Here is a 25,662-nt window from a genome sequence, read left to right as displayed (position 1 = left end):
TGCGACCCCACGACGCGGAGAAACTGCGGTGGGTCCTGAATGGGTGCACCGACAATGTGACTTTACTGTGTTTGTTTTCTTAGGTAGGCGGGAATTGGAATAGAAGGAGGGTGGTCGGGTTGGAGATGCAGGTTTTAGACAGTGTTCCCCCACCCCATTTTCAGGAAAGTGTTCCTGAATGGAAATGTTTTTGTCACCTTGCTTTCCCACCAATGGTTCTTTTCTCGCTTAAATTCTACTCAGTTCTAAGTTGGGGAAAACCAAGTATAGGGCACCAAAAACAAACAAACAAAAACCCACAAAAAAACCCTCAAAAAACAAAAACAAAAAACAAACTCCACATACAAAAAAGTTAAAGTTTCACAATTTATAACAGCTAGAATATGGAAACAGTAAAGCCTGAAACTCCAAATAAACTCCCATTGGTGGCAAAAAAAAAAAAAAAGGTAAAAAAAATCATCTATATTCTTATATCTATATGGTTTTCCCTGGAGGAAGGAGGGACAAGTTTTTCTTTCAACATCTGATTATTTCTTTAAAACAAGAAATGACATTTAGAGGGGCAGAGGGCTCTTCTTAAAAAACAGAAGCCAAGAAAAATAGTTACGCATGTCCAAATTTCACTTCAGCGGGAAGTGAAGGATGGAAAGAGGAGGATTAGCAAAAAAGAGACACAAAAAAGAAAAAAGTATTCAAAATAACCCATATTTTACATATAAAACAAGTCTAGAGATCCCAAGCTGGTTTCTGTGTATATTTTGGGGTTTGGAAGATACTCCGCAATCCCAATCCCAATAAAATACTCATGCGATTTTATTTCTAGTTGATACAATGTTAAAGGCCATGTACAAATGTTATACATTTTTATTTTTGTTCTTTTTTTTAGGAAAAAATACACAAAAGGCAAAACATCCTCAAATTGTCATTTTATACAGTGCAGAAGGAAATTTGAAATACGTGTCACAAATGCTGCACCCCAGCAGCCAAATACTAAAAAAAGGGGGTAGTCCTTCATTTTATATATATATTTATATAAACATATGGAAATTTGTTTTTACACAGATCGGACTTTGTTTCAAATTTACAATGGTTCTCTAAAAAAAAAAAATTCTACGCGGCAAATATTGCCAACAAAGTTACACCATTAATACTGATAAACGGAGGAGCCTATGCGGTGTTTCGATTATTAGGGAAAGAAAGTAGAATAAATAACAGGATGAGCCTTGCTATAGTTTAAAAAAGTGCCTTAACCTTTCTGCGTCGCCGCAATCCTGAATTCGTGCGCTCACCGGCCTTCCCTGCCCCCGCGCCGCGCTGTGTTCCCCTCGCTCTCACACCAGCACGTTTTTTTACAGTAGAGATCGGGAGACAGTCGGGTCTTGTGAGAAAAACACCCGCCAAAAGAGTCAAAATGCAATTCGAAACAAAACCAAAAAGGACTGTAGAGAAGACAGAGGAGGGCTGAGGGGACGGCAGAGGCCCGGGGAGCCCCTGCTTCTGGGCTCCTTCTAGTTTCCTTTTGTAAGACGAACAGTGGCTTCAGAAATGCAAGTCCGCACAAAGATCCACCTGTGGTTGCTGGAGGGCTTCTGAGATGGGGAGGAAGACGTGATTTCTTGCCCCCCCTTCCCTGCAAAACACGGCTCTAAGAGGAGACTTGCGCATTCCAAGACATTCTTTCCAAAAAAAAAAAAAAAATTAAAAATTAAAAGATAAATACTCAACCAAAAAATAAAAGTATTTGATAATGATGGTCTCACATGTTTGCCTTTCTTCTGAAAACCTTCCCCCACTTTTGCCATTGGAGGGAAGGCGGGGAGAGGCCTCAGCAGAATTCTTGTTTGGATGTCGAGGGTTTCCCCCAATACAGCACCTTCTCAGCCGGCTTCCACTGGATCGAAAATAGATACTTCTACCAACAGCTGTAGTCAGAGCAGGCCCCACAGCCACCATTTGTTAATTTTTTGAAGGAGTGTGGGAGGAGGTGCTGACCACCAAGCTGGGTCTTTGCCTTGGGGATTCCTTTCCAAATAATCCGGGTGGGTAGGGGTCAAACCCTTGTCTTCTGCCTACGGTTATACCTCAAGAATAAAGCAGTTTCTTGCGATGGGTTCCGGGGGTCCCCGAGCCAGGCCGCCCGTGCCTGGAGGGCCCCGCCAGCTGCGGCCTCACATCACGCAGGGCTTGATGTCTTGGTAGGTGACCTGCTGGTGGTAGTAGGAGCCACTGCCCGCCGAGTGCATGGATGAGGACGCCATGGTGTTGAAGGAGAAGACGAACTCCTTGCGGTCACACATGCCGGGAGACTGGGAGTGATACCTCGGGATGCCTGCGAAGGAGGCAACGGGAGGGCAGGGAGCAGAGTTAGGGTGGGCGCCCCCGGCTCCGGCGGAGAAGCAGCGCTCCCCGGCTCCGGCGCACGGGCCCGCTGCCTCCCTACGCCCCACCGAGGTGCCAGACTCCCGGAGTTCCGGCCTCGGGCGGGGCCGGGCGGCCCCGGATTTCGGGCCCTGGGCTCTGTGCTCCAGCAGAAGATCCCAGGACCCCAGGGATGACCCCTGCTCCTGGGTGCCTGCGGCGTGGGCCTCTCCTGCCTCAGGCACCAAGCTCCAGGCTGGGGCTTCCTGAAGCCCCAAGAGGAAGGGGTAGGGGGCTGCCAAGGGCCAGCAGACCTCAAGGAGAGCCGGCCTCCACCTCCAGGGCCAGCCCAAGGCCTGTGCCTAGGGCTGGGGCACTCACCTCCCAACCCCGAAGCCTGCGGAGGCCCCGGTAGGGCTGGAGGCTTCTCCAGGGGGAAAGGCCCCTTGGAGAACAGCCGTCTCCCCCTCCGCCAGGGGGTGGAGAGGCAGCCCCAGCCGCTGGGAGTCTGAAGCAGCCCAAACAGGGAGATCCCCGTGGAGAGGGGGCCCTCCAACCTCCAGGCCGGCTCCTGCCTCCCGCGGGAGGCTGACAGCTGAGCCCTGACAGGCCTTGCTTAGCCCTTCCGAGCTCTTTCCAGAACCGGGCCCAGAGACGCTGGTGGGTGCTGAGAGGAGAGTGCTGGAGGGGAGCCTTTCCTGCCTGGTCCTTCTCAGAGGAGTGGGGAGGAGTGTACCTGGGGAACCGAAAGCCTGGATCCTCAGAAACAAAGAGTCTGTGGGGCCTGCACCTCTCACTCTTGCTCTGGGCCTGGTCACAGTCCCTCTCTGCCCCTGTCACCACAAAATGTCCCCCAACTCGACCTCCCCACGGCCAGGCCTGGTTCCCTGGGAGGCTGGGGTGCCGGGCCTCTGAGCACCCAGCCCAGGCAGCTCTGGGCCTAACGCTCTTTTTCTGCCCAGGCAGCCTTCCGGTGGTGGCGAATATAGGGGAGGCCCAGCCAGCTGGCCAGGGCTGGGCTCTGGCTCCATCCTGGGAACTTGATGAGGTGTGAGGGGCCAAAGATTTAGAGGGATGTGGAATATCGGGGGCCGAGCCTTTTTGGTGAGGAAGGGGCCTACTTGGGCAGGCTGGGGGCTACCAGCAGCTGGAAGTTGGAACTGAAAAGGTGAAACAATTATCTTGCTCCAAATCTGCCCTCCCCTCTCACTGCACTCACCCCGCAGAGGGGGGCATGCGAGGCTGGGAGACACTCCGGAGAGCTGGTGACCTCCGGAAGCAGCGGGGCTGGCACCCCACAGGAGTGGCATCAAGCTCTCGCCCAGGGCGGTCAGCGGGTGGGGGTGGGGGTGGGGGTGGGGGTGGGGGCCCGGTTCAGCACCCAACTCTGACAGACGTCGGAGTCCCCCAGGCCTAGGGCAGCCCGGGTCTCCCCCACTCACCTTGCAGGTCGGCTGGGGCGTTGTGACTGTTCTGGTGTAGATACGGCTGGTCCAGGGAGTGCGTGGAGAGGCTGCCAGACAGGGGGTTGGCTGCGGGGTTGCAGGGGGACAGGGGCTGCTGCTTGATGTAGGAGGCGCCGCTGTTGAGCGCCGCGGAGGCCGAGGGCGGCCAGGCGGCCGTGGAGCCCGAGTAGACGGCGTGGGGCTCCATGACCCCGCTGGCGGCGGCGGGCAGCAGCGGGGAGGCGGGCACTGAGCTGTCGTGGTGCGGGTACTCGCCGGCCGCCGCGCCGCCGCAGCTGCCCATGTACGAGTGGCCGCCGTTGGCGGGCAGGTGTGGCACCGAGTGGCTGGGCAGAGCCATGCCGTCCACGTTGGCCGGCAAGTGGCCGTTCATCATGCCCAGGCCGCTCTCCAGCGCCAGGCTGTTGGGCGGGCAGGAGAGGCCGCCGGCGGAGCCCTGGAAGCCGTAGGTGTCCGGGAGGTGGTTGAAGCCCAGCCCGTTCATCATGCTGTACATGGGCTTGAGCGCCTGGCATTTCCTTCGGAAGCCGCGGGGCCGCCGCCGAAAGGAGCCCTCCTCGAACATGAACTCGCTGGCCGGGTCGATGGTCCAGTAGTGGCCCTTGCCGGGCCGCCCGAGGCCCTTGGGCAGCTTGATGAAGCACTCGTTGAGCGAGAGGTTGTGGCGCACCGAGTTCTTCCAGCCCTGGTAGGAGCCGCGGAAGAAGGGGAAGCGGCTCTGCAGGAACTGGTAGATCTCGCTGAGCGTCAGGCGCTTGGTGGGCGAGCTCTGGATGGCCATGACGATGAGCGCGATGTACGAGTAGGGCGGCTTCTCGGGGCGCCGGATGCCCGCGTTGGTCTTCTTGGCCTTGGCCGGCCCGGACGCCGCGGGGTCCATGGCCGCGCCGCCTCCCCCGCCGCCCCCGCCGCCGCCGCCGCCGCCGCCGCCGCCGTGCGGTGGCTGCTGCTTCTCGGGCGCCGAAGACATCGGGTGGCTGCTGCCGCCGCCGCCGCTGCCGCCGCTGCTCTGCGCCGCCGACCGGCCGGGAGGAGGAGGAGGAGGAGGAGGAGGAAGAGGAGGGGGGGGCGGAGGGCGGGGGGGAGGGGGCTGCGCGCGCGGGGCCGGCTGCTCCTCTGCCGTCATCCGCGGCCCCTGCGCGCGGCGGGGCTCGGCGCGCCCGCCCTCCCCCGCCCGTCCGCCCCGAGGAGCCGCGGGAGCGGCCGGCGGGTGGCGCGGACCCCCCTCGCCCCGGCTCCCTCCCCCCGCCTCCCGCGCCCTCGCCCTCGCCCTCTCTCCTCCCTCTTTCCCTCTCGCCCTCCCACTGGGGAAGGAGCCGAGCGGAGGCTCAGGGCAGCCTCGGTGCAGCCCTGCGGCCCCGGCCGAGGCCGCGAGGCCGCCCCCCGCCCCCCCACCCCCCCCGCCCCGCCCCGCCCCCGCCGCCGAGCTCGGGGGGCGGGGAGCAGCGCCTCCGGGGCCGAGGCCGTGCGCCCCCGCGGGCTGCGGCGCTGGGCCCCCGCCCCCCGCGGCGCTCGGCCCCGCCGCTGCAGCCAGGCCGCCGCGCCTGCAGCTCCCCTCCGCGGCGTCGCGCGGGCCGCCCGGGACCCTCCGGGAGTCCCCTCCTCCCTCCCCCCGCCCGCGGCGGTGGGCGCTTAAAGGGCCCCCACCCTCGCCGCCCGGGGCCGCCGGCAGCGCCGCCCCGCCTCCACCAACCTGGCCAGCAAGTGTGACTGCGCCCGGGCCGCGGCTCAGCCCCGCGCCGCGCAGGCCCCCGCCTTCCCGGCCCCGAGGCGCGGGCGCCCGAGGCCCTGCCCGGCGCGCACAGCCCGCGGCCACCGCGGCCACCCCGGCTGGGCCACCGGTCCCCGCGGCCGCGGGCGTACGTGCCCGGGAGGGACCGCCTACCCGCTCTCCCCGCCCCGGGGAGGACTGCGTTGCGCCCGGGACGTTTTGGACTCGCCCAGAAGCGCGCGAGCAGGCGGGCCGCCGCGGGAGCCGAGCGCGGGCGGAAAACGAAAGCTCGGGGCGGGTCGCGGCCGCTTCGTGCGGGCGCCGCGGGCCGAGCGGGGGCGAGTGAGACCCGCGGGCTCGGCGGGACCCCGGCCGCACAGGCTTCCCGGAGCCGCGGGGCCGCTCCCCCGCTCGTGCATGCACTCCCGCGCACGCCCGCAAGCCTCGGTGCACGTGCACACCTCGCAAAATGCGAAGACCCCCCAGTGCACACTCGCGCCCCTGCGTGCGTTCCCCCGCACGCGCACAGCTCGCTCAGGCACGCGCGTGCCCAAGGGCGCGCCCCACTCGCGCACGGACAGTAGGCCCCCCAGGAGCGGATTCGCACCCACTCCCACCCGCCTTCCGATCTGAACCCGCATGCTGCCCAGGGGCCCCCCCCAACACACACTGGCACAGGCTTAAAATCCGCCCCTTTGGCCCCGCAGCTCCGGTGTCCCCACTTTCCAAGAACAGGTTCCGATTCCTCATAGATGGTAGAGGCCCTGGCAGGAAGTTTATACGGCTCAACGTAAACACGTTCTGGGGGATTCTTTAATAATAATAATAGAGAATTCCGCGTGCGCGGGGGGAGTTGGCCTAATGCCCCTGTGGGCTCGGCCTGCCGCCGCCGCGGGGCCTCTGACACTGCGCGCCAGGCCAGGTTCCGGAAAGCAGCCTGCGCGGGTGGGAGCGCAGGCCCCGGAGGCCCTCGCGCCGGGCGGTCGGAGCCGGGAGCTCGCGCGCTCGCCTCGCCTCGCCTCGCCTCCCCTCGCAGGACCGGGGCGCCGGCGCGGGACCGCACCGAGCGGAGCGCAAGGCGGCCAGAGGCACCCAGGTGAGTGCCGTTCGCGCGCTAACTGCGGGGCACCCAGCCCAGCCTCTCCGGGCCGCTGTAGGGAGGAGACGGCTGTTCTCCAGGGTCGCAAAGACCAGCCTGGACGCGTTGCGCCGGCGGGAGCCGGGACCAGAAACGGATTCCCGGAGCGCCGGGAGGCTCGGACTGAGCCCGCCCCGCGGCGCTTTTCAAAGCCCACCGTCCTCTCCTCTCGGGTTTCCTTGGCGTCCTCGACCCCGCGGTCCCCCCTCCTCGCTCAGACGCCTCCAGCCTCGGCGGTAGACGCCTCGTCGCCTTCGGGGCGCCTGGCACGTCCGTGTGAGGAGCTGGGGGGCTCGCAGGAGTAGCGTGCCCAGCGGTCCCCGCCTTCCCAGGCCGAGGGGCGCCTTCCCCGCGCAGCGCTGCCGCCGGGCTCCGCGGCCTGGGGACAGGGTGTGTGGCCCTACCTTCGCGCAGGTGGAGGCGCGACGGCAGACCCACCCCCACCCCCCGCAGCCCAGCCAGCACGCACACACCCAGAGCCCCCGAGCTCCGCACAGCCTCCAGTGCATCCTCCCGGCGAACACCCCTCACACAGCTCGGGAGCCCCAACTCTCCCCCGAAAGCACAGGCCTGCCCACCGCAGAGGACACGCTTTGCGTTAAGTGCACACACTCCTGCACTGCGTGTTCACCCACGCACAGCCGCTGCATTCACGCCTACACGTTCACGCACACATTCTTACATTCTCTCTCTCTCTCTCTCTCTCTCTCTCTTTTTTTTTTTTTTTTTTTTGGCCAAACGGCAGCTGCAGGCTAGGAGGCCCTGGCGTTGCCGGGAGAGGGAAGTTCCCGAGAAGGGGTCGCTACCGCCAGCTGCTGGGAGCACATCTGGCGTTTAGTAGAAAGGCCAGCGGGAGAGGCTGCCCCACTCTCCAGCCTAAGGATGCCGCCGTGCCCTGTGGCTCCCAGAAAGCGATAGTAATGCCTGTTTCTCTGATGGGGCACCTTCAAAGTGAGGGGGCTCTATAGAACATAGAATGGGGGAGGCTTCTTCCAACAGCCCCTTCCTTTTTGGGTCCTCTCTACTCGGAAGGGGGCCGCAGATGCCATCTTTGGCTGAACCCCCCCCCCCATCACTTCCTCCCTTCAGGTCTTTCACTGGCTCTCAAGGGGGCCCCTGTGTGTTTTGGGGTGGGAGAGCTTCTGCCTTCCTGGAGAGGAAGTGTGGAGTCAGGGCCCCACCTGGCCTCCACTTAACCCTCACGCTCTGACAGCAAACCAGGCTTTGCAGGGAAAGGGCAGCAGTTACCTTGCCCAAGGAGAGGGGGCCTCGTGGCCTGGATCCTCAGCAATGTGCCAGACAGAGGCTCTTCCCAACTCCTAATCTCCACCCAGGAAGGAGGTAAAGGTGGGAGTGTGAGAAGGAGAGGAGGGGAAATGAGCTCCCAGCTCTAGTTTGGAGGGGACCCCCCCTTCAATTCTAGGAAAAACCACATCCATAGCAAAAGGGCTTTTGTGTATGCCCGCGAGACAGGCTCTCAGCTCTTAAGATGCCTGGAGAAGTCTCACTTGATCTTGCATTTTGAGATGGGGAAACTGAGGCCCACCAAGGACCTGGCCTGGGTCAACCAGCACTGCCAGGCGAACACCTATCTTTTCTCTCTACCTCCAAGGACAGACTCGTTGCATTTGACCCTCCCCCAGAAGCTTCAATACAGGTGGAGGGCAGAGAGAGTCTAGGAAAGCTTCTGTGGCCCCCCGAAGCCCCTGGCTTCCCAGGCGCATAGAGGCCCTTTGGAGAGCAGGTGATAAAATAGTAACAGCCGTCACAGACACGGTGCCATTAATAGGTCTTCTCAACCACTGGCTGCGCCAAGTGCTGATGCCGCCTTATCAACACCCCTCGGATGTTCTTAACCTTTCCATGGGCTGTGAATCCCTTTGACAGACTATTGAAAACTAGATCCTCTCCACCCTCCCACCCACATACCTGCACATACCTGTGCCATTCACAGAATGATTTTCAAGTTCTCACCAAACACCTGGAGCCTGTCCATGAACCCATTACCTCCCATCTGTGAACCCAGGACCCAGGTTAGATGCCCCGAAGATATTTGTTTAATCTTCACAGAAGCTCCTAGGAGGTCAGTGTTATCCCTCCCTTTACAGATGGTCACTCCGCCCTGGTTATCCCACACCCTGGGCCATCCTGCAGAGCCAAGATGCAAATCCAGATCTGACTGCAGAACCAGCATTTAAGCCACAGGGCGAGCGGGGGTCTGCAACGGAAAAGGAGGCAGAGACCCTCTGTCCGCATACTGGGAATTGTCGTGGTCCAGATTTGAATCCAGCATTTACCACACAGGGATAAGCTATTTGTGCCTTAGTTTCTTTTGGTGTGGGGCAGTGACTGTTGGTTGATTTTTAATACCTTTATTAAGATATAACAGACATGTAATATTGTGTAAATTTAAATCATACAGTATATTGATTGAATACATTTACGTGTTGCAAAAAAACGAACCCGATCACAACCATGCATTCCTCCCTGCCACCTCTGTCACGTGGTTACCGTTTCTTTTGTGTGTGAGAGCATTTAAGATCTACTGTCTTAGCAACATTTAAATATATGATAAGTATTATTAGCTAATCATCATGCTGTGCACCTTAGTTTTTCATCTAAAAGGAACTAAAATAATGGCACCTATTTCTCGGGGCCATTGTGAGCATTGGGTAAGAGTGTGTAGAGAAAGGCTATCATAGAGACAGAAACCATCAGACCCAGGGGCCCAGCTCATGGGACCGACGGAAAAAATATAGACGGGGATATGGGTAGTTTTTTGCTCTTAGCTTAAAGATCCTTAAGGACACCCCTCCCATCCCAAATCAAATCTGCGCCCCAGCTTTGGCCCCAGGAATCCTAAATTGGTGGGGGGGAGCGTGTAAAAACAGACACGCCTGCCATGTCTCCCACTCCCCAAGCCCAAGGTATTTTTACTGGCTAATTGCTTAAGTGAAGCCGCCCCGGCGGAGAGTGCGCCGTAACCCGAGCAGGGAACCAGATCCAGCTCGGATTGTGCCCGGCCGGCCCAGCGGGAGGGGGCGGAGGCGAAGGCGGCAGCCGACCACCCACGGAGAGGGCAGCCGCCCTGTCCCCCACTATCCCTGCTCTGCATTAGCGTGGGGCCTGAGCCTCCCCTGTCCCTGCTCCCTCAAACCCCTTCCAGGCGTTGTCCAAAGACAACACAAGGTAGGGCAGGCTGGGCCCCAGACCTGAGGTGGGCTCCGGGCACTTAGGGAAGCCTCATGGCCTAGGAGAGTCAGTAGGGAGGCCCGGAGTGGGGAGTGGCGGCGGGGTATCTGTGGGTGAAAATGTGGCCCTGGAGACAGGGGACTGTGGAGAGAAATGTCAGGGTCAGGAGACAGGGCATCGCCCCTTCCCTGGGTTATATAGGATGACTTGTGCACAAAATACATGGTATGTTTCTCTGCAGATGCCAGATGTGCACACATATCATGCATGCCAACATGTAGAATATTGTCCAGACATAGGGGCACCTGGCTACCTCAGCCCGTAGAGCATGTGACTCTTGATCTCAGAGTCATGAGTTTGAGCCCCATGTTGGGCATGGAGTTTACTTAAAAAAAAAAGAGAGAGAGAAAAAAAAACCTGCAAGAAATAGAGAGGCACAGAGTAGGGTAAGGCGAAGTCCGTGCTGGCATGTCCTCTGGGCACTACAGTGTCAGGCAGGTGTATAAGATCAGGTCTCTGTGCACAGAACGGGGTGAGGTGTGTACATCTAACTCGTTTCTGTGCTGAACATCACAGGATGTGAGTGCGGTGCGGTAGCCTCCCGTGTAACTAATATTGTAAGATTCAATCAGTAGAACTCGTTATGTGTGTAGAATATTCGAGTACACTATGAGGTGTTCCATATACAGACAATTATAAATGTGTATAGCATAGCACATTGCACACAGAGAACAGTCTAAGGACATATACGATGTAATGGGTTCCAGACACGGAACATTATAGGCTCTTTGGACCATATGATACAGAATTACATAGACTGCTGTAGGTGTGCATGTGCTCTACTGGGTTATGTACACGAACATTGTAAGATGTGTACACTTTGATGCCTGTGGGCACAGATTATCTTGGGAGAGTTGTTGGTGCGACATTCGCAGTTCGTCCTAGGGACAGCATATCACAAGGAGTTGCAGCAGGCAGTGTGTTTCCGCAGAGTGCAAATAGGTAAACGGACAGACAGACATCAGGGGGTTCGAGTGTGATCAACACGCAGAAAAATCCTGCAGTGCTCACACCACTAACGCTGTGTGCCTGGGTGCCCCGGCCAGTCACTAGCTCATGAGACCATAACCCTGGAAGGTGATTCGCTCATCTCAGGTCCCAGGGAAATGAAGTGACTCTCCTACTTTACTTTTCTGGCGATAGAGTGACTTTTATGCACTTTGTCATGCTGGCAAAGGTGAGTGGTTCTTGGACTGGACTGGAGACGTGGGGACAAAGTGCTTCTGTGTTTGTCACAGAGAAGCTGTGAGCTCAGGACCATGTGGAATGAGCACTGGAAGGTGAATTGTGGAAAGCCCCAATGCCTGGATGTGCTGGGGCCATTGGAAAAACTGATCTGCAGTGCACACGTCATTTGGGGAGGGGGGCTGTCCCTATCTGTACTCATCACCACCCAGCTAAGCTCTGAACCTCGGTGGCCCTGTTCTGTCAGCGACAGGCCAGATTTTGGCCCCTACCTTTGAGACTCTTCATGGGTGACCCCAAGATGAAGAGGAGAGAGTGGCAGTGCCCTGTGTGCAGATGAGGCTTGGAAACCCCACCTATGGGGACCACCAGGGCCGCGTGGGAGGAGCAGCGGTGGGGAGAGTCAGCCACACACCCAACCCTGGCAGATCGGCTGTCTTCCTGTCAGCTGCACATTAGAGACACTTTCACATTTTGATCAAGAAAAAAAAAAAACCCCAAAACAACAAAGTCTCATATTTGGGCTATTGCTGCCCTGAGCTCGCTCCTCTGTTCGGGCACTTTACCCAAAAGCACACATTTTCCATGACGTTCTTCAATGAAATATTTGACAACACTGCAGCCTAGGAATTTACAGCTCTCTCCCCTGTGAGATTTTTGGGAGTTTTCTGGCATTAGCAGTACATACTGCTCTAAGACACAGAGACTGCTCCCGGGACACGGAGCGTCCTGGTGCTCCCATTCCGGATGCCTGGCCGGTCTGCAGCTCTCCTTCTTCCCACAGAGGCATCCTGATATATTTTTACCCTCACTGCTGGGACAGCTGTACTCAGAAAGATAGGATGAAGATGTTCCTTCTCACACCAGCAGGCGTGTGTGTGCATGTGAGGATGTGTGTGTGTGTGGGGAAGAGAAGATGCCTCCCAGATTTAGTTTTCCAACAAAAGATCCACACAGGAGAGAATTGATGCCCAGAAGGTGCAGCCTGGAGGAAGGGGCTTTGGGCCCGCACTTACTCCGAGGTTGGGGCTCCCGGTAGAAATAAATCCTGAAATAGGAGGAGGAGCAGTGCCCAGGGAAAATGCAAATGAATTCTGTAAGAGTTTCTAAAAAGAAACAAACCAAAAGGAAAATATAAATTAAATTTCAAGGGCCAGGTATTTTGTGTTTCTTAGAATTGAAGGAAAGATAACTCACACACACACACACTCAGCCCTTGCGGAAGAGGGCATTCGAACCGAGTGAGGTCTGGGAATTGGGGACCGGGCAAGGTGGGGAGATGAAGGGAGGGGGCGCTCAGATTTGTTCCTTAATCAAAAGCAGCAATTTGCTCCCAGAAAGCTACCCGCGTGTGCAATCAAAATGTGCCTGTTGGTCTCCACTTCTTGCTAGTGGTGCTGTCTATTCCCATTCAGGGAGCGTTGAAAATGATGATAGCGAGTGTTATTTTGGGGGAGAAATCAAAATCCGCCCAGCCGTGGCACAGCTTGGGAAGGGAGGGGTGGGCAGAGGCGGGGGCTTTACCTGCCTGAGGGCTCAGCCCCGCAAGCCAGGGTTTGCTGAGAAAATGGAGCTGATACTCTCTTTCCCTCTTTCCACTATTCCCCGTGATCTGGTTGGCTCCTTTTGTCCCAGCCGGGTTCTAAGTCAGCTGCCACGGACCCTGGAAAGCTTTGTGTGTGGGCGCATGGGAGCCCACATCGCTTTGCTGAGCCCCGTTTCCTGTAGGATTGATTGGAGGGGTGGCTCTGGTGTGGGACTCGGGAAAGGTGACTGCTCCTGGGAGGTCAGAGCTGGGTGGGGTGCTTGCTGGGCAACCTGGCCTGTGCACCTAGAGCAGAGGCACAGGTGCCTGGGAGACATAGACACCCTCCCCTCCTCAGAGAGGGCCCCAGGGATATTTAGTTATTAGAACCCAGAGACACCTAGAGTGGGAGACATGGAGAGCAAGACCTCAAGACGCACGTTCGGGATCGTGGGACAATCAGTTCACAAACCCGGGAGAGCCCGGAATGGACTGAGAACAAAGCCAAGGCTGAGCTGGAGAAACAAAACTCACAAGGATGGACGGATTCTGCTCCGGGAGGAGGGCATCTAGAACACTAGCAGCCAGCCCTCCGCCTCCAGGGGGTCAGGCAGGGAGCTCCAGACCCGAGTGAGGAATGTGTGTGTACGAAGGAGAGAGGGAGCGAGCAGGGGAAGGGAGGGAGGGAGACAGAGACAGAGACAGAAAGGGAGACGGAGAGGAGGAGGGAGGGGGGAGGGAGACAGGGAGGGAGAGAGGTGTCTGGAGGTGCAGCCTCAGCTAGGCACACACAGAGCAGACTTCTCTCTGGGGCTCCGAGCACGCAGGTGGGGGCCACTCTGACGTGGAAGTTTCTCTGCAGACCGTATTCCTGGGAGTATTCATTCCCTTTTAGCCCTGGAATGGGGTTTCCCCAGGAGAGTGAGGAAGGGTATTTGAGGGGCCCTTCTGGTGCCCTAGGGGCTTTGAGTAAAGCCTTAAGAGGAAGTCATGGGCTGAGTAGAACAAAGAGAGCCTCTGCAAATGACTTCATCTCTGGGTGCCTCAGTTTCTTCATTTTGAAAAGAGGATAAGGTTAGTACCCATCTACAGAGCTGGCCTGAGGACCAGATGAGAAATGCTGGAACTGCCCCATATATAGGGTCTGGGAAGGGTGGTGAGGTGAGGGGGATCTCTGAATGCGAACCAAGGTAGAGAGAGCTGTTGGGAGTGCAAGTCCTGCCTGATTGAGACTCGATTCCGTGGCTGTGTGACTGGGGCTGGTGGCCTTACTTCTCTGTGCCTTGGTCTCTTCATCTGCAGAAGAAGAACAGTGACAGCACCTCCTTCTGGGTACTGACAGGATTAGCTACATGAGCAATTGTTAACCATGGTTGTTATTATTGGGGGTGCTCCTTCACTTATGGTGTTTGAGGATCTAGGGGGTTGAGATTCCTTGTCCCTTTCTCCTGGAGGTCCCAAAAGTCTATGGAGCTCCAGCCTTGGGACTTGGTTTAACAGAACCAGAGATTTGGTGGAGTGAACACAAATTGGGGAATCAGCCCACGTGAGTGGACAAATCCCTTCTTCTTTGGTCTCCATTTTACAATCAGTGAAATGGGCTGCCCTGGGCAGTATGGTTGTGAAAGTGGCTCAGAATCCTGGTCCCAACCTCAGGGAGAGGAGTGTAGGGTTGGAGGAGAACTGCCTCTGGACCGGAGCTTTCTGACACAGAATGATGATGAAGTCTCTCTCAGGTGTGCTCCTCCCCACCCTACACCCCACTGGCCACACCTAGGCCCTGATCACCCTCTTCAGTCTACAAGACCCTCAGAGGCTCCCTACACTCATGGGGTGGCCTCCTGGAGCAGGTTGCCTGGTGGGCCAATGACCTGGGTTAGAGTCCTACCTCCTTGCTGGCCAGCTGTGTGACCTCTGGAAAGCTTCTTAAATTCTCTGGGCCCCCTTTCACATTTGCATGATGGTGAAAATAAAGCTATCTCCCCGAGGGGACACTGAATGGGAATAAGCATTGTGGTTAGAGAAGCACTGAGCGCCTACTTTGTACCAGCCCTGTACTAAAGGGTTGCTGCTGTGGAGCCCATTTCACAGATGGGAAAGCAAGGCACAGCACAGGCAGTGAGAGCTCCATAAATGTGGGATCAATTGAAAGGCATCTTCTTCCCTCCCCTGTGGTCAATATGGGGTCCCAACTCTGGGCTCCACTGGCCAGTCTGGAAAAAGAGGGGAGACTGTCACCACCCCCATTTTCCGCCCTCCAAAACAGTAAAATAATAGCCCTGTTAACACCCCATCCCCCAGACAAGGAGGGGAAAGTCCAAGCCCCTCGCAGAAGCCCCACCAACCCCCATCCCGCTTCCCGGCACTGTGGACGTCTGGTCTGAGCACTCTGCCAGGGTGTCCGTGTTGCTGCGGGTGGGGGCTCATTTAGCTCCTACACTGCTCCCTCCCAGTGTGCTGAGGCACAAAATTGGGGCAGAGGACTTGGAGCAAGGCCGACGCTGGAGCAGCCCTGGCTCAGCTCTTTAGAGGCAAAGGGGTCCCTGCTTCCCAGCAGCGGACCTCCCGGGAATTCCTGGGAGTGGGGTCCTGACCGGCCCAGGCACCAGGTCTCTCTCTGGGGAGATTCCATAGCTCTCCCCCTTCATCCAGTTGCCACTCCCCATGCCTAATGCTGCGGAGCTCCTTCATTTCAAATGTGCTGTGTCCCTTTTTTACTATTATTATTTTTGCCTCTCCGTGCTTAACTTGTTCCCAAGGGCAGCTTTTACCCTACAGAATTAAAAAATCCAACAGAGGAAAAAAAGTAGCCACTCAAGCTTTCTAGCCCTTTTATTCTGAAACATATCTTCTCAATGCTTGCAGTACTCCGTGTCTTTGAACAACTCTGTCCCACAGGGATCCTAGCCCTCCGTTGGTCTTTGTCTTGGGGCACTAGGCTTTCACTATGCACCCCCTGTCTCTGCCGGGCACCAATTAATCTTTATCCTGGGCATATTTTTTTCTTATTAGCAATTACCTACAAAAATCCTATCCGTCCATGGGAAGATGTATAAGTAACCTGCTATTTTTAAAAGCATAAACCCGAAAGTATTTTAAACATTTTGTTATACTCCCAAGGTCAAAGTCAACGCTTTTATCTCCCTCCTCCCACCTGCCTTTTCTCTGTGAAAGTTGGAGAATGGCTTAGGTCCACGTGGCGGCTGCAGGCACCGCTGCCCCCTGGGGTCACCCCCCCTGCATTGGGCTAAGACCCGTTTAATTCACCATGAAAAGTAATTCAATTAGGAATCAAATTCGCTCTTTTTTAAAGAGACCAGTAATGAGTGTCCTAACACCGCCTACCCCCCCCCTCCCGCCGGCTACCACCCCCACGTTTTTCTCTGCGTTTCTGCAAAGCAGCATTTTCGGAAGGACTTGGCTTCAGGGGAGCTGCCCTGCACCACCGCCTACCTGCCCCTAACCCCTCTCTCTCGGCCTCTGTCTCTCTCTGAAGCTGCCCAGACTCACTCTGCTTTGGCGAGCCTGACTTGAGCATTCTTTACGTGGCCTCCCCGAGGAGAGTTGCCGAGCGCTGGCGTTCGGCCGAGGCGGTGCGCCCGGGTTTCTCTCGCGCGCGGACCCCGGCGGCCGCGGGGCTCCCAGTGCGCCCTGGCTCGGCTCGGGACTGGCGGGGCTGAGCTGCGGCTCCGCGTCCACCGAGGCCGCGGCCACGGCCGCGCGAGGGTCCTGGGCAGCCCCGGCTGGTTACTGCTGCTCTCCTTCTGCGACCAAGCAATTATTTTAACCTTGGTTTGGGCTAATGATGGGTTCTGCTTGCGTGAACGCGGTGTTTATTTTACCTCCATCGTCCCGGGGGAGGGGGTGTGCGCCCGGATGCCGGCGACGGATGCTGCAGTTGCAGACTGAAAACTCTCCGGCCCCCGGGGAGGGTCGGGCTTGGGGACATGGGGGCAGTGAGCACCCCTTTCTCACCCGCAGGGCCCCATGCAGCCTTCTTCCACCCGCGCCTCTGAAGGGAGAGGCTGGGGGTCTCAGGGCACTCCTGGAGAGGCGCCTTCTGGAAACCAATTACGCGCGGGTTTCCAGGCCCAGCGCCCCGCTTTGGCCGTGGCGGGACTGCCCAGTCCCGGATCCTGCGGCGGCCCCGGGCACACACGAAGGAGAGGGGCAGAGGGGAAGGGTCTCAGCCCTGGACTCTGGATGCATCGTAGGTCACCGCTAGAGGGGGACGCCTGGACTGGAACTAAGGTCCGTGCATTGGGGCGTCTGGAGTGGGGCTCTCTCTCTTTTCCCCCCAACCCCCGCAAAACTGGGAAATCCACTTAAACTGCAAGAATGCTTGGGACATGTCTATAGGGTGATGGAAAAATAGCAGGATACCAAAAATTGTGCAGTAACGAAAGGAGAAAAAGCACATCAAAGGTCTACTACGTGGACCATTCTGGCTACCTTGTGCGGAGCGGAAATTACCCGAGAAACTGGCTCTGTGCTCCACCTGCCTCTGCCCGTATAGACAGCCTAGAGGGGATCCCTGAGTGAGTCAGGCTGACTGCCATCTCCAAAACCCTCCCAATTTTTTTTAATTGCAGTGGGAGTGGGGTCGAGGTGGGGGGATGGAGGGCGAAGGGCAGACCCGGGACTTCGGCTGACTCTGATAAACTCTGATTTGGGAGGAGATTACTGCAGGGGCCCACAGAACACGTGCACACGCAAACGTCCGTGCTCGGGGCGGGGGGGGGGGGGGGGTTTACGAACCTCGGATCGGGGCTGTGTGAACAGGGACACAGGATGTGGGCGCAACATCGAGAACTGCCAGGCGGGCGCCAGCACCACTGGTGTGGATGGCGGAGACCCCACCCTTACTACTGTTCTTCCTCCACCAGAAGCCCACCGCAGTCAAGAGTGGGGCTCCTCCAACCCCAGGACGGAGATCCCCGGTGGTGTGTCCCCGGGGGGCCGGCTACTTGCTCCACCTCACAGGACGGTTCGTCCCCCGGGATCCTTCCTTCACCTCGCAGGACGGCCCCATCCCCTGCGCCTCTGGCTCACTCCTGCACCTCGCCTAGCGTCTAGCTGAGCTGAGACCACGATGCTTCCAACTGGGTTAGCTTGCTGCCTGGGCCGCCGGAGAGCAGCTCCTGCTGGAGGCCGGGGGTGGGCAGGTAAAGAGGAACCAATTTGCCCCGAGGCTTCATCAACAAGAGGCTTAACTAGGAATTCAGGTTGACAGCTCAGCACCTCCGTGGGGCACCGGGGGCGGCGGCCAGCCCGGTGACGCTGGGAGCTGTGGGAGGCGGCTCGAGAGCCTGGCGGCCTGAGGCTTCAAAGCCGTACCCAGGCGGCCTGGGCCAGCCCGCACAGCCTGGACTGCGTGGCCCCGGGCGCCTGGGGCGCACCGCTAGGGTGGGGGGGCCCTGCGGGTGGGCGAGCGCGGGCCGGTGGGCGCTGGGCCGCCTCTCCTGGCGAAGTAGGTGGCCGTGTATATTTTTGTTCAAGTGGTGTTTATGTTAATGAAAAAAGGATGGAATTACAAACAGCCCGCCGATCGCGCTGCGGCCGCGGGGCACTTGCGGTGCTGGTGTCCCAGGCCCAATCAAAGGGCGCGCGCCGGGGTTGGGGGGGGCCTTCCGCCGTGCCGCGAGCCCCCCCAGGGGTGAAATTGTCGTGCCTCCTCCCCCAGCCGCCGGTAATCTGGAACTCTCCTTTTGGAATCACGCCCCCAACCCCGCGGTAGCACGATCAGGTTTTTGGGTGAAGGAAAACCCTAATTTAAGTCGTTCAGTGCCTTTTTTAAAGGGCACCCAGATAACTCTTGTGGAACACTGGGGTGGGGACAAATTCAGTCTCCCTTCTCTCTTCAGCTCTTGGCTTTCCCTTACCTCTTCTTTATTTTAAAAATAATATAACCAGCCCACAACTTCTTCTATTTGCTTCCTGGCCCAGGATGTCCTTCTGGGGAAAAGGAATTGCTCTGCTTCTGATCTCCAGGTTCCCCAACCTCGGGGAACTTTTTCCACTAGCACTCACAGCCTGCTGTTCCTCTGCAGAGCGGGAAATCCTCAGTGCCTCCCTTTCTTAACTCAGTGAGAACTGAGAAGAAAGAGCAGGACCCAGCAGGACACAGCACGGCCCAAGTCGGGGGCTTCTGACCTCTCAGGGAGGCTTGGAGGCTGGCTGTGGCTACAGCCAGACGGATGGTTGTCTCCGGCCCAGGGCGGCAGCGAGGCTGGCTCCATGCCCCACGCTTCCCCGTGGAAATGCACCCCCCTCCTCCAAACACTACCCTGTGTCTCCACAGTCAAAGTGAAACAGTGGGAAAATGTCAGGCCTCGTCTAGTCCTTTCCTAGAGGACACTGGACAGGGGCGATTTTGTTTTTTCCCACACATTTCCTGGGCTTTTCACCACACCGTGCTTTGAGGACGCTGCTCCCCGTGCTTTCCATCCCCGCAGCTCCCGATCTGATCCGTTGGGGCTCCGGTGGGCAGGGCACTGGCTGCTGCAGGTATTAGGTGTCACTCCAGGGAGCACCCTAGCCTGGCGCTTCCATCCTGGCTATCGGATCTACCAGCACCACGTTCCGTTCCCCAGGTCAAATCTATCTTTCCCCATCTCTATAGGGCAGACACATTCCTCAGAAAAGCTTTGAAGGCTCAGCTCTGCAAGTGAGCTCTCCCTCCGCAGGGCGAGTTGCTCTTAGGATGGTTCCTTCTACTTCCTAGTTTTAGGTAGAGAGTACCCATGTCGGGGTGACCGGCTCCAGGGAGGATGTCTGTTTAAGGACATCGTGGCCATCTCTCTCCTCTGCCTCCTCAGGGCCCCATGCCGACCCCTGGAAACCAGGGCTGGGAGGTTGGATCTGTGCGTGCTTCCAGGGACCAGGGTCATGGAGTCGCTCAAGCCCTGGGTTTGATTAGATCAAAGGATCTTGAGGTGGGAGGTGCAAAAGTGTGGGTGTATTTGGGGGGAGCACCTCATAGCTCTCACTGGTTGCTCAAAATCCCTGACATACTCCCTCCCAGGTAAGAGCCACCAGCTCGAACAAACTGAACCTCATTTATGGTTATTGGTACCCTTGTTCTTTCAAAGAATCGCCATTTATCAAACCCCATGCACTTGGCTGACATCCTCTTGATGGGTTTCGTGGCCTTGACATTGTGCAGCGGAGGGAAAAATCCAAGAGGCCAGGGTGAGGGATGGTCTTCTACATGCCTCAGTCTACCCCGGTCCTCCAGGCTGGGGGTGGGTGTCACGGCTCCAGCCGGGCCACATTTTTCTCGCAGAAGTGCTGGGGTCGCAGGCTCAGAGGCAGGAGACCTGGCGCAGTTGTTGTGCGGAGCCCCTCCTACTTGTGGCCCGGCTCAGCAGCTGCGTGACAGCACCAGCGCCAGCGAGCTCCCTTGTCCTGGTAGCTTTCTGCAGGTGCCGAGGTGTCCTCGTTCCCAGCTCCCCTCGCCCATCACCAGCCCTGACGCAAGCGGGAGGTTTATGTTGGGGACACTTCAAACCGGTGTTTAGTCTGTCGAGCTTGGTGGCAAGGCGCGCATCTCAAGCCCCGCGCCCAGCCAGCTGGCCTTGCATCCTGCCCAAGGGGGTGGAGGTGGCTTTTTTCTGGGGGGCTTTGGAAAGCAGAGGATCAGGTGAAAAGAGGGGGCCCGTCTCCTGCAGGCTGCTCTCAGAGGTTAACGGTCGTCCTGGTTGGCTCAAGCAGCGGGCTCCAGGGGCAGCCGGGCCTAGGAGGCATCCCCACGGGGCTCCTGAGCCTTCCCCCCACTCAGCAGCTCCAGGTGCCTCGGGCGCCTCAGGAGCCGCTTTCCCCGCCTGCTTCACTTTCTCTGGGGCTTTTCTCCGGGGCAGCCGGTGCCAGATGCGGAGCCCTGAACTCGCCTGCGAGCTGGCGGGCCCAGCCATTTATTCCATCCTGCAATTAAACCCGAGGTCAAATATCTCCTTAACGACGCTATCAGGCCAGCGGCTCATTATGGCGTATATTTAGCCATAAACTATGGGTTGTAGCAAGGAGGAGATGAAAATTATTGTGCTCTGGGAATGAATCCTTTTAGCAGAAACCAGAGCTGTTATTTAGCAGGGAGAACTAAGTACAGCCTCAGGCTTCCAGGCGACCCCAGGCGGGACAAGCCGCGCTTCCAGGCCCTTTCCGCTTCAGCTTCTCCTGTGCCCCCACCCGGGCCTGGCAGGAGCGGCCTCCCTGCTGCTTCCCAAGGCCCAGAAGGCGCCGCTGGGGAGGAATCTGCTTCTCCGTGACGGGGCGCTTGACATCCACTGCGTCTGCTCTCAGCTCCCACGTTTGGAGACCCCCCTCAAACCCAGAGGCCTGGTTGGCCCCCCCGAAAGCCCATGGCAGCACTGTAGGGAGGTGGCACGGCAGTTGTGCTGGGGAATGGTCTGGAGCGTGGTGGGTCCAGCATATTCGGCTTCCAGTGTGGTTCTACCTCTCCTGGGCTGCCTTGGGGGGGTGGTTACCCAACCTCTCCACACCTCAGTAGCCTCATCTATAAAATGGGAGAGAAGTCCGACCCCCTTCCAGGAGACTCAGGAGAATTAAATCAAATATGAATGTGAAGGCTGTAGCCCCACTCCTGACGAGGGGAGGAATTCAGTAAACTGTGGCCAAAGGAAACCTCACGAGGATGCTATTGATAAAACATGACTCTCTGAGCTGCTGATCTGAATGATGAAGGAAAGCCCTCTGAAGCGGAGGTTGGAGACAGACCCAGTGGGTGGGGCTCAGACCATCACCAGCTGTTCCCTTGGCTTGGGTAACATTTCCCTTGCTCAGGCCCCAGGGTCCTCATCTTTGGACACTGCCTGCCTCAGAGTGGCTCCTCACGTCCAGAAGGAGCTGAGAGGCAGCGGCAGGGTCCCCAATGCAGAGCTGTGCTAAGAGGAGGCACTCACGCCTGTCTCACTGCCTGTCTCTCCTCCTCAACATCCCAGATGTCGCCAGGAGCTTCCAGACATGCTGAGGATGCTCCCCTTGGCCCTGGCAGTGCTCACGGGGTGGAGATTGTCTGGGCCAGAACCACCCCAAATTTAGCCTTTCAGAAAGTGACCGCATGACCCAGAAGCTACAAATATTTGGACAAACCAGAAGAGGGAGGCCCCAGTCTAAACGTTTGCCCAAGGCCCCCGAGGGAGGGAATAAACTAATCCCAGGGCTAATAGGCCCCATCGGGGCAGGACAGGTGTGTCGTTGAGGAAAGAGGCTGTGGCCACCACCCCCACTGACCAAGGCTCGACTTCCTTGGCTTCTGGGCTGGGCAGGACACCATTCTCCATTCTTCTCTGTAGACTTCCCCTCTTGACAACACACACACACACACACACACACACACACACACACACGTCCCAACCAGATCCCTGTCACTGCCTCCTATTTTAGTATATGTGCTGCTGAAGTGAGCACCTGTCACTGCCTCCTTAGGGCAGCCTCCCCACTCCCCTGAGGTGCTATCCTCTCAGCTCACCCACATCTCCTTGTCTCCTTCTTCAGCACTATCCAGAGATGGCAGAGAGTCCTGGGGTCCCTCTGAACTTAGGTCCTGGCAAGGGGAGGGTACCCACAGCCTTTCTTTGTGCATCAGGGCCAACTCTAGAGGTGTTTGCAGTTGTGAGGGGAGCTCTGGATGGCTAGGTGATGCTGTGCTGGTACTGACAGGCCATATCCTGCCCCCAAGCCACAGTTTCTTCTTGGGGGGGATGGGCATTCTGTGTTAACATGCCAAAGGCCAGACCTTCTACCTCTGATATTCGAGGGTATGACCCTGCTTGGTTTGACTGACTTGTCTCTCTTCAGGGGCATCACTAACCTCATCACCTTCATGAAGCCTGTGCCAGGTGCTTCACAGGCATTTAATCCCGAGGTGGCTCTGGGATCCAGGCTTCTCTGATGGCTCAGGGCTGGGGTGGGGGCACAGGGAGACATTCAACAGATTTAATCATAGGGAGTCCCTATCGAGTGGTATTGTAAGATGTGACTTTTGTTGGTTGACATATAAATACACATGTGGCTTATTGTTATGCAACAACATGCATCGAGGGTATGAGGTTCTTTGGGTTGCACACTGTATGTATAACTGAGGAGCTCCATCGGGTGGAAGGGGCACCAGCAGCCAGGGTGTCAGTGCTGGACGAGTCTGCTCATCAGCCTCAGGTGGATCTGAAGCACTGGCTTGGACAAACTGTGGACTGGCTCAGAAGCAGGGACTCACTCCCCCACCCAGGGCTGGCTTCCTTGCTACTGTTCAGGTTGTTCTGTTGCTGGGAGGGTCTCCCATCTGAGATGACAAATGCATTTTAGCCTGACACACTCTTGGAAGCACACTGACTGTTACTCACAGCGAGAGAATCTGCTGCCCAAAACATTTATTTCATTAGAAGCGTGTTTACTGTCCGGCGAGCTGGCTGCTCCAGTGAGGAGCCCCAAAAACAAAGCTCCAACTGTGTCCTCCGGGGCCTCGAGATCATGGTTCTTGCACAGACTAAGTTCTCTCTGTTAAAAAATGTTTTCTTTCCTATGCTTTCTTCTCCTTTGAAAATGAGATTGAATGCCTTTCTTGTGTCAGGCTTGCTCAAGCGGTGGAGGAAATGGCTGAAGATCCAGAAGGATCAGTCAACTAACACAACTTTTCCCCGTTGGGATCTCATTTTGGTCTCTGATGTCAGCCTCACATGCATGCCTACGGCTCACCTGGAGGGAGCCGGGCGCCAAGAGAGAGCCCTGCTCTTGGTTTGGGAGGCAGGACAGCAGTGTGGTCGGCCCATCCTCTGTGCCAGGCTCCGTGCCGAGTGTTCTGTTACCTGGTGAATCCTCCAAGCAGCGCATGAGAGACTTTGAGATCATGATTCCCATTCTGCTGATGAGGTCATGGAGGCCCAGGGAAGTTTGACTAGTCCACAGTCACATGTTTCCGACTGGTGGAGCCAGGGGCTGACATGGGATCCAGCTGCAAAGTCTCAGGCCTTAGAGACCTGCCGGAGCCTTCATCGCTGCCACGGACCTTGAACACAGACACACGGCAAGGAATCCTGCCCATGCATCCTGGAGGAGCTGTAGGGGATGGTGCAGAGTTTGAGGCGCAGCATGGGTAGGTGCAAACATAAATTGCCTAACTTCCATATCGAGCTCATAGTTTTCTGAAAACAGTTGACTTCAGACCACCCTGGAATCACTCCTGATGTTCTAAAAATTGCTTTCTTAAAAAAAAAAAATGTGTGTGTGTCGGGGGGTGGGGAATGTTCTGGTTTGTGTGCCAGTGTCTGTGAGACATCTGGAGCATCTGTTCTCGATAAGGCGACTCTTCCAAACAAGGTTTGTGAAGAGGTGACCCAGATTCGACTTTGGGATGCAGAATGCTTAATTTGACCAACAGCCGCACCGCCAGCACACCCAGCTCCATCCTTGCCTTTGAAAGATACACAGTGAGATATGTGAGCCCTGGGCTTTACCTCCCAGTAAGCCAGGGGCCTGGGGCCTGGAGGAAGGGGCCGAGAGGGAATGAGATCGGGCATAAGCTGAGAACCAGTGGGAGCCGGGCACAGGGCGGTGGCAGGTGGGGGGCATTGTGATTTGTCTTTACTCTTGTGTGCTCTGCTTTTCTCCAGAGTAAAAGTATTTCAAAAAATTAAAATAAAGGCAGCTCGGGTGGCTCAGCAGTTTAGCACCACCTTCATCCCAGGGCATGATCCTGGAGATCCGGGATCAAGTCCCACATCAGGCTTCTTGCATGGAACCTGCTTCTCCCGCTGCCTGTGGTCTCTGCCTCTCTCTCTCTCTTTCTCTCTCTCTCTCTCTGTGTGTCTCTCATAAATAAATAAATAAAATCTCTTTTAAAAAATTAAAATAGCATTTCCAGAGCTCATAGGGACCAACATGGCAGAGTAGGGCCTGGGGGAGAGTTCACTGGTCCTAAAGATGCATTAAACACGTGCACACGCATACACACATACGCACGCACTCACGCAGAACACACGCAGAAAAGAATTCTTGGCATTTCAAGCTGAAAAGAAGCCTGATGTGGTTTTGCTCGCTCTGACTTCTTATAGTGACAAACACGAAGACCAGGAGGGGTAAGTGGCTTACCCAGTGTGGCACCGCAATGTTGGTGGTAGCGTCAGGACTAGATCGCACGAAGACATAGACGTTTGTTTCATTTTGTTTTTAACTGGGTCATGTAGCAGAAGAAAAGCATTCAGTATTCACAGTTTTATGAAATCACAGAAGTGAGCTGTCAGTCACGTCTTAACACTAAACACGTGGACAAAAAGGTGAGCGAGGCAATGAGCCACCTGGACGTTCCAAAAACCTAGAAGCTTTGTGCTCTTGTAGCTGCAGCTTCTAGTTGGTGGGCTGGAGTCCTGTCTTCTCAGGACATTTTGGGACTTGTGGAAATATCTGTAAATATCTGGATGCTGAACACTCACATCCTCTTTTCAGACATCCCAGCCATGGCAGGTGACATGACAATGCTCTCCAAGTATGTTCCATACAATAGGACTTAACACAGGGTAGATTCGGGGCATCCCAAATTGTCAGACCAAATCTGTGCTCTAGCTGGGCCTCCAGAACGGACTGTCGCGTAATGCCGACTTGGCCTGCCGAGATAGCTACGTGTTTACCTCGGGCAGGAGGCAGGAGGTAGCACCGGACCTGCCCCAGTCGGGACCACCGCTACGCCTGCCAGCCAGGATTGGGAAGTCACCACTCACTGCCTCTGGACTCGCCATGGCGCGTGACTGGACTCTGGCCCACTGCCGCATGCTGCCCGGGTCTCGGTGCCCGCACACCTGTGCAGCTGGCCAGATGCTGGGACCTGCTCCAGGCTGCCTCCCTCTGCCTCCAGGTCATGGCCAGCTGCGCCTCACTGGCTGGATCTCATTCCCCACTGCACGATGGCTGCTGGGAGTCTGGGAAATGTAGTTGTTCTACTTTCCTGACCTGGAGACACATGAGAAGAGGGGAGGGGATGCTGGGAGCCCATCAGAGGCAACACGGCTCAACACAG

The 25,662-nt window shown here is 57.0% G+C and overlaps 1 protein-coding gene and 1 long non-coding RNA gene across 4 annotated transcripts in view; one reads left to right on the top strand and one right to left on the bottom strand.

Moving 5' to 3' along the window:
- Positions 1-789: 789 nt before the first annotated feature.
- On the bottom strand, positions 790-4,794 carry FOXF1 (forkhead box F1). The gene is made up of 2 exons (XM_072819511.1): positions 3,801-4,794; positions 790-2,329 (listed from the first exon to the last, which is right to left on the bottom strand). The coding sequence occupies exons 1-2, from the start codon at positions 4,792-4,794 to the stop codon at positions 2,169-2,171; spliced, it is 1,155 nt and encodes a 384-aa protein (XP_072675612.1). The 3' UTR covers positions 790-2,168.
- A 1,229-nt stretch (positions 4,795-6,023) lies between these two features.
- LOC140630008 (uncharacterized) overlaps positions 6,024-25,662 on the top strand; it is a 74,735-nt gene continuing 55,096 nt past the window's right edge. The window contains exons 1-2 of one of the 3 annotated variants that reach the window (XR_012027790.1): positions 6,047-6,631; positions 23,224-23,745. This is a non-coding gene — a long non-coding RNA (uncharacterized lncRNA). Of the gene's footprint in view, positions 6,632-23,223; positions 23,746-25,662 lie in introns of all 3 variants that reach the window. The other 2 variants (XR_012027791.1, XR_012027793.1) reach the window with 2 other exon arrangements.

Source organism: Canis lupus, chromosome 3, assembly GCF_048164855.1.
Source record: "Canis lupus baileyi chromosome 3, mCanLup2.hap1, whole genome shotgun sequence".
NCBI classification, from domain to species: Eukaryota; Metazoa; Chordata; class Mammalia; order Carnivora; family Canidae; genus Canis; species Canis lupus.
Note: the sequence above shows the minus strand (reverse complement) of the source record. Positions and strands in the feature narration are given on the sequence as shown.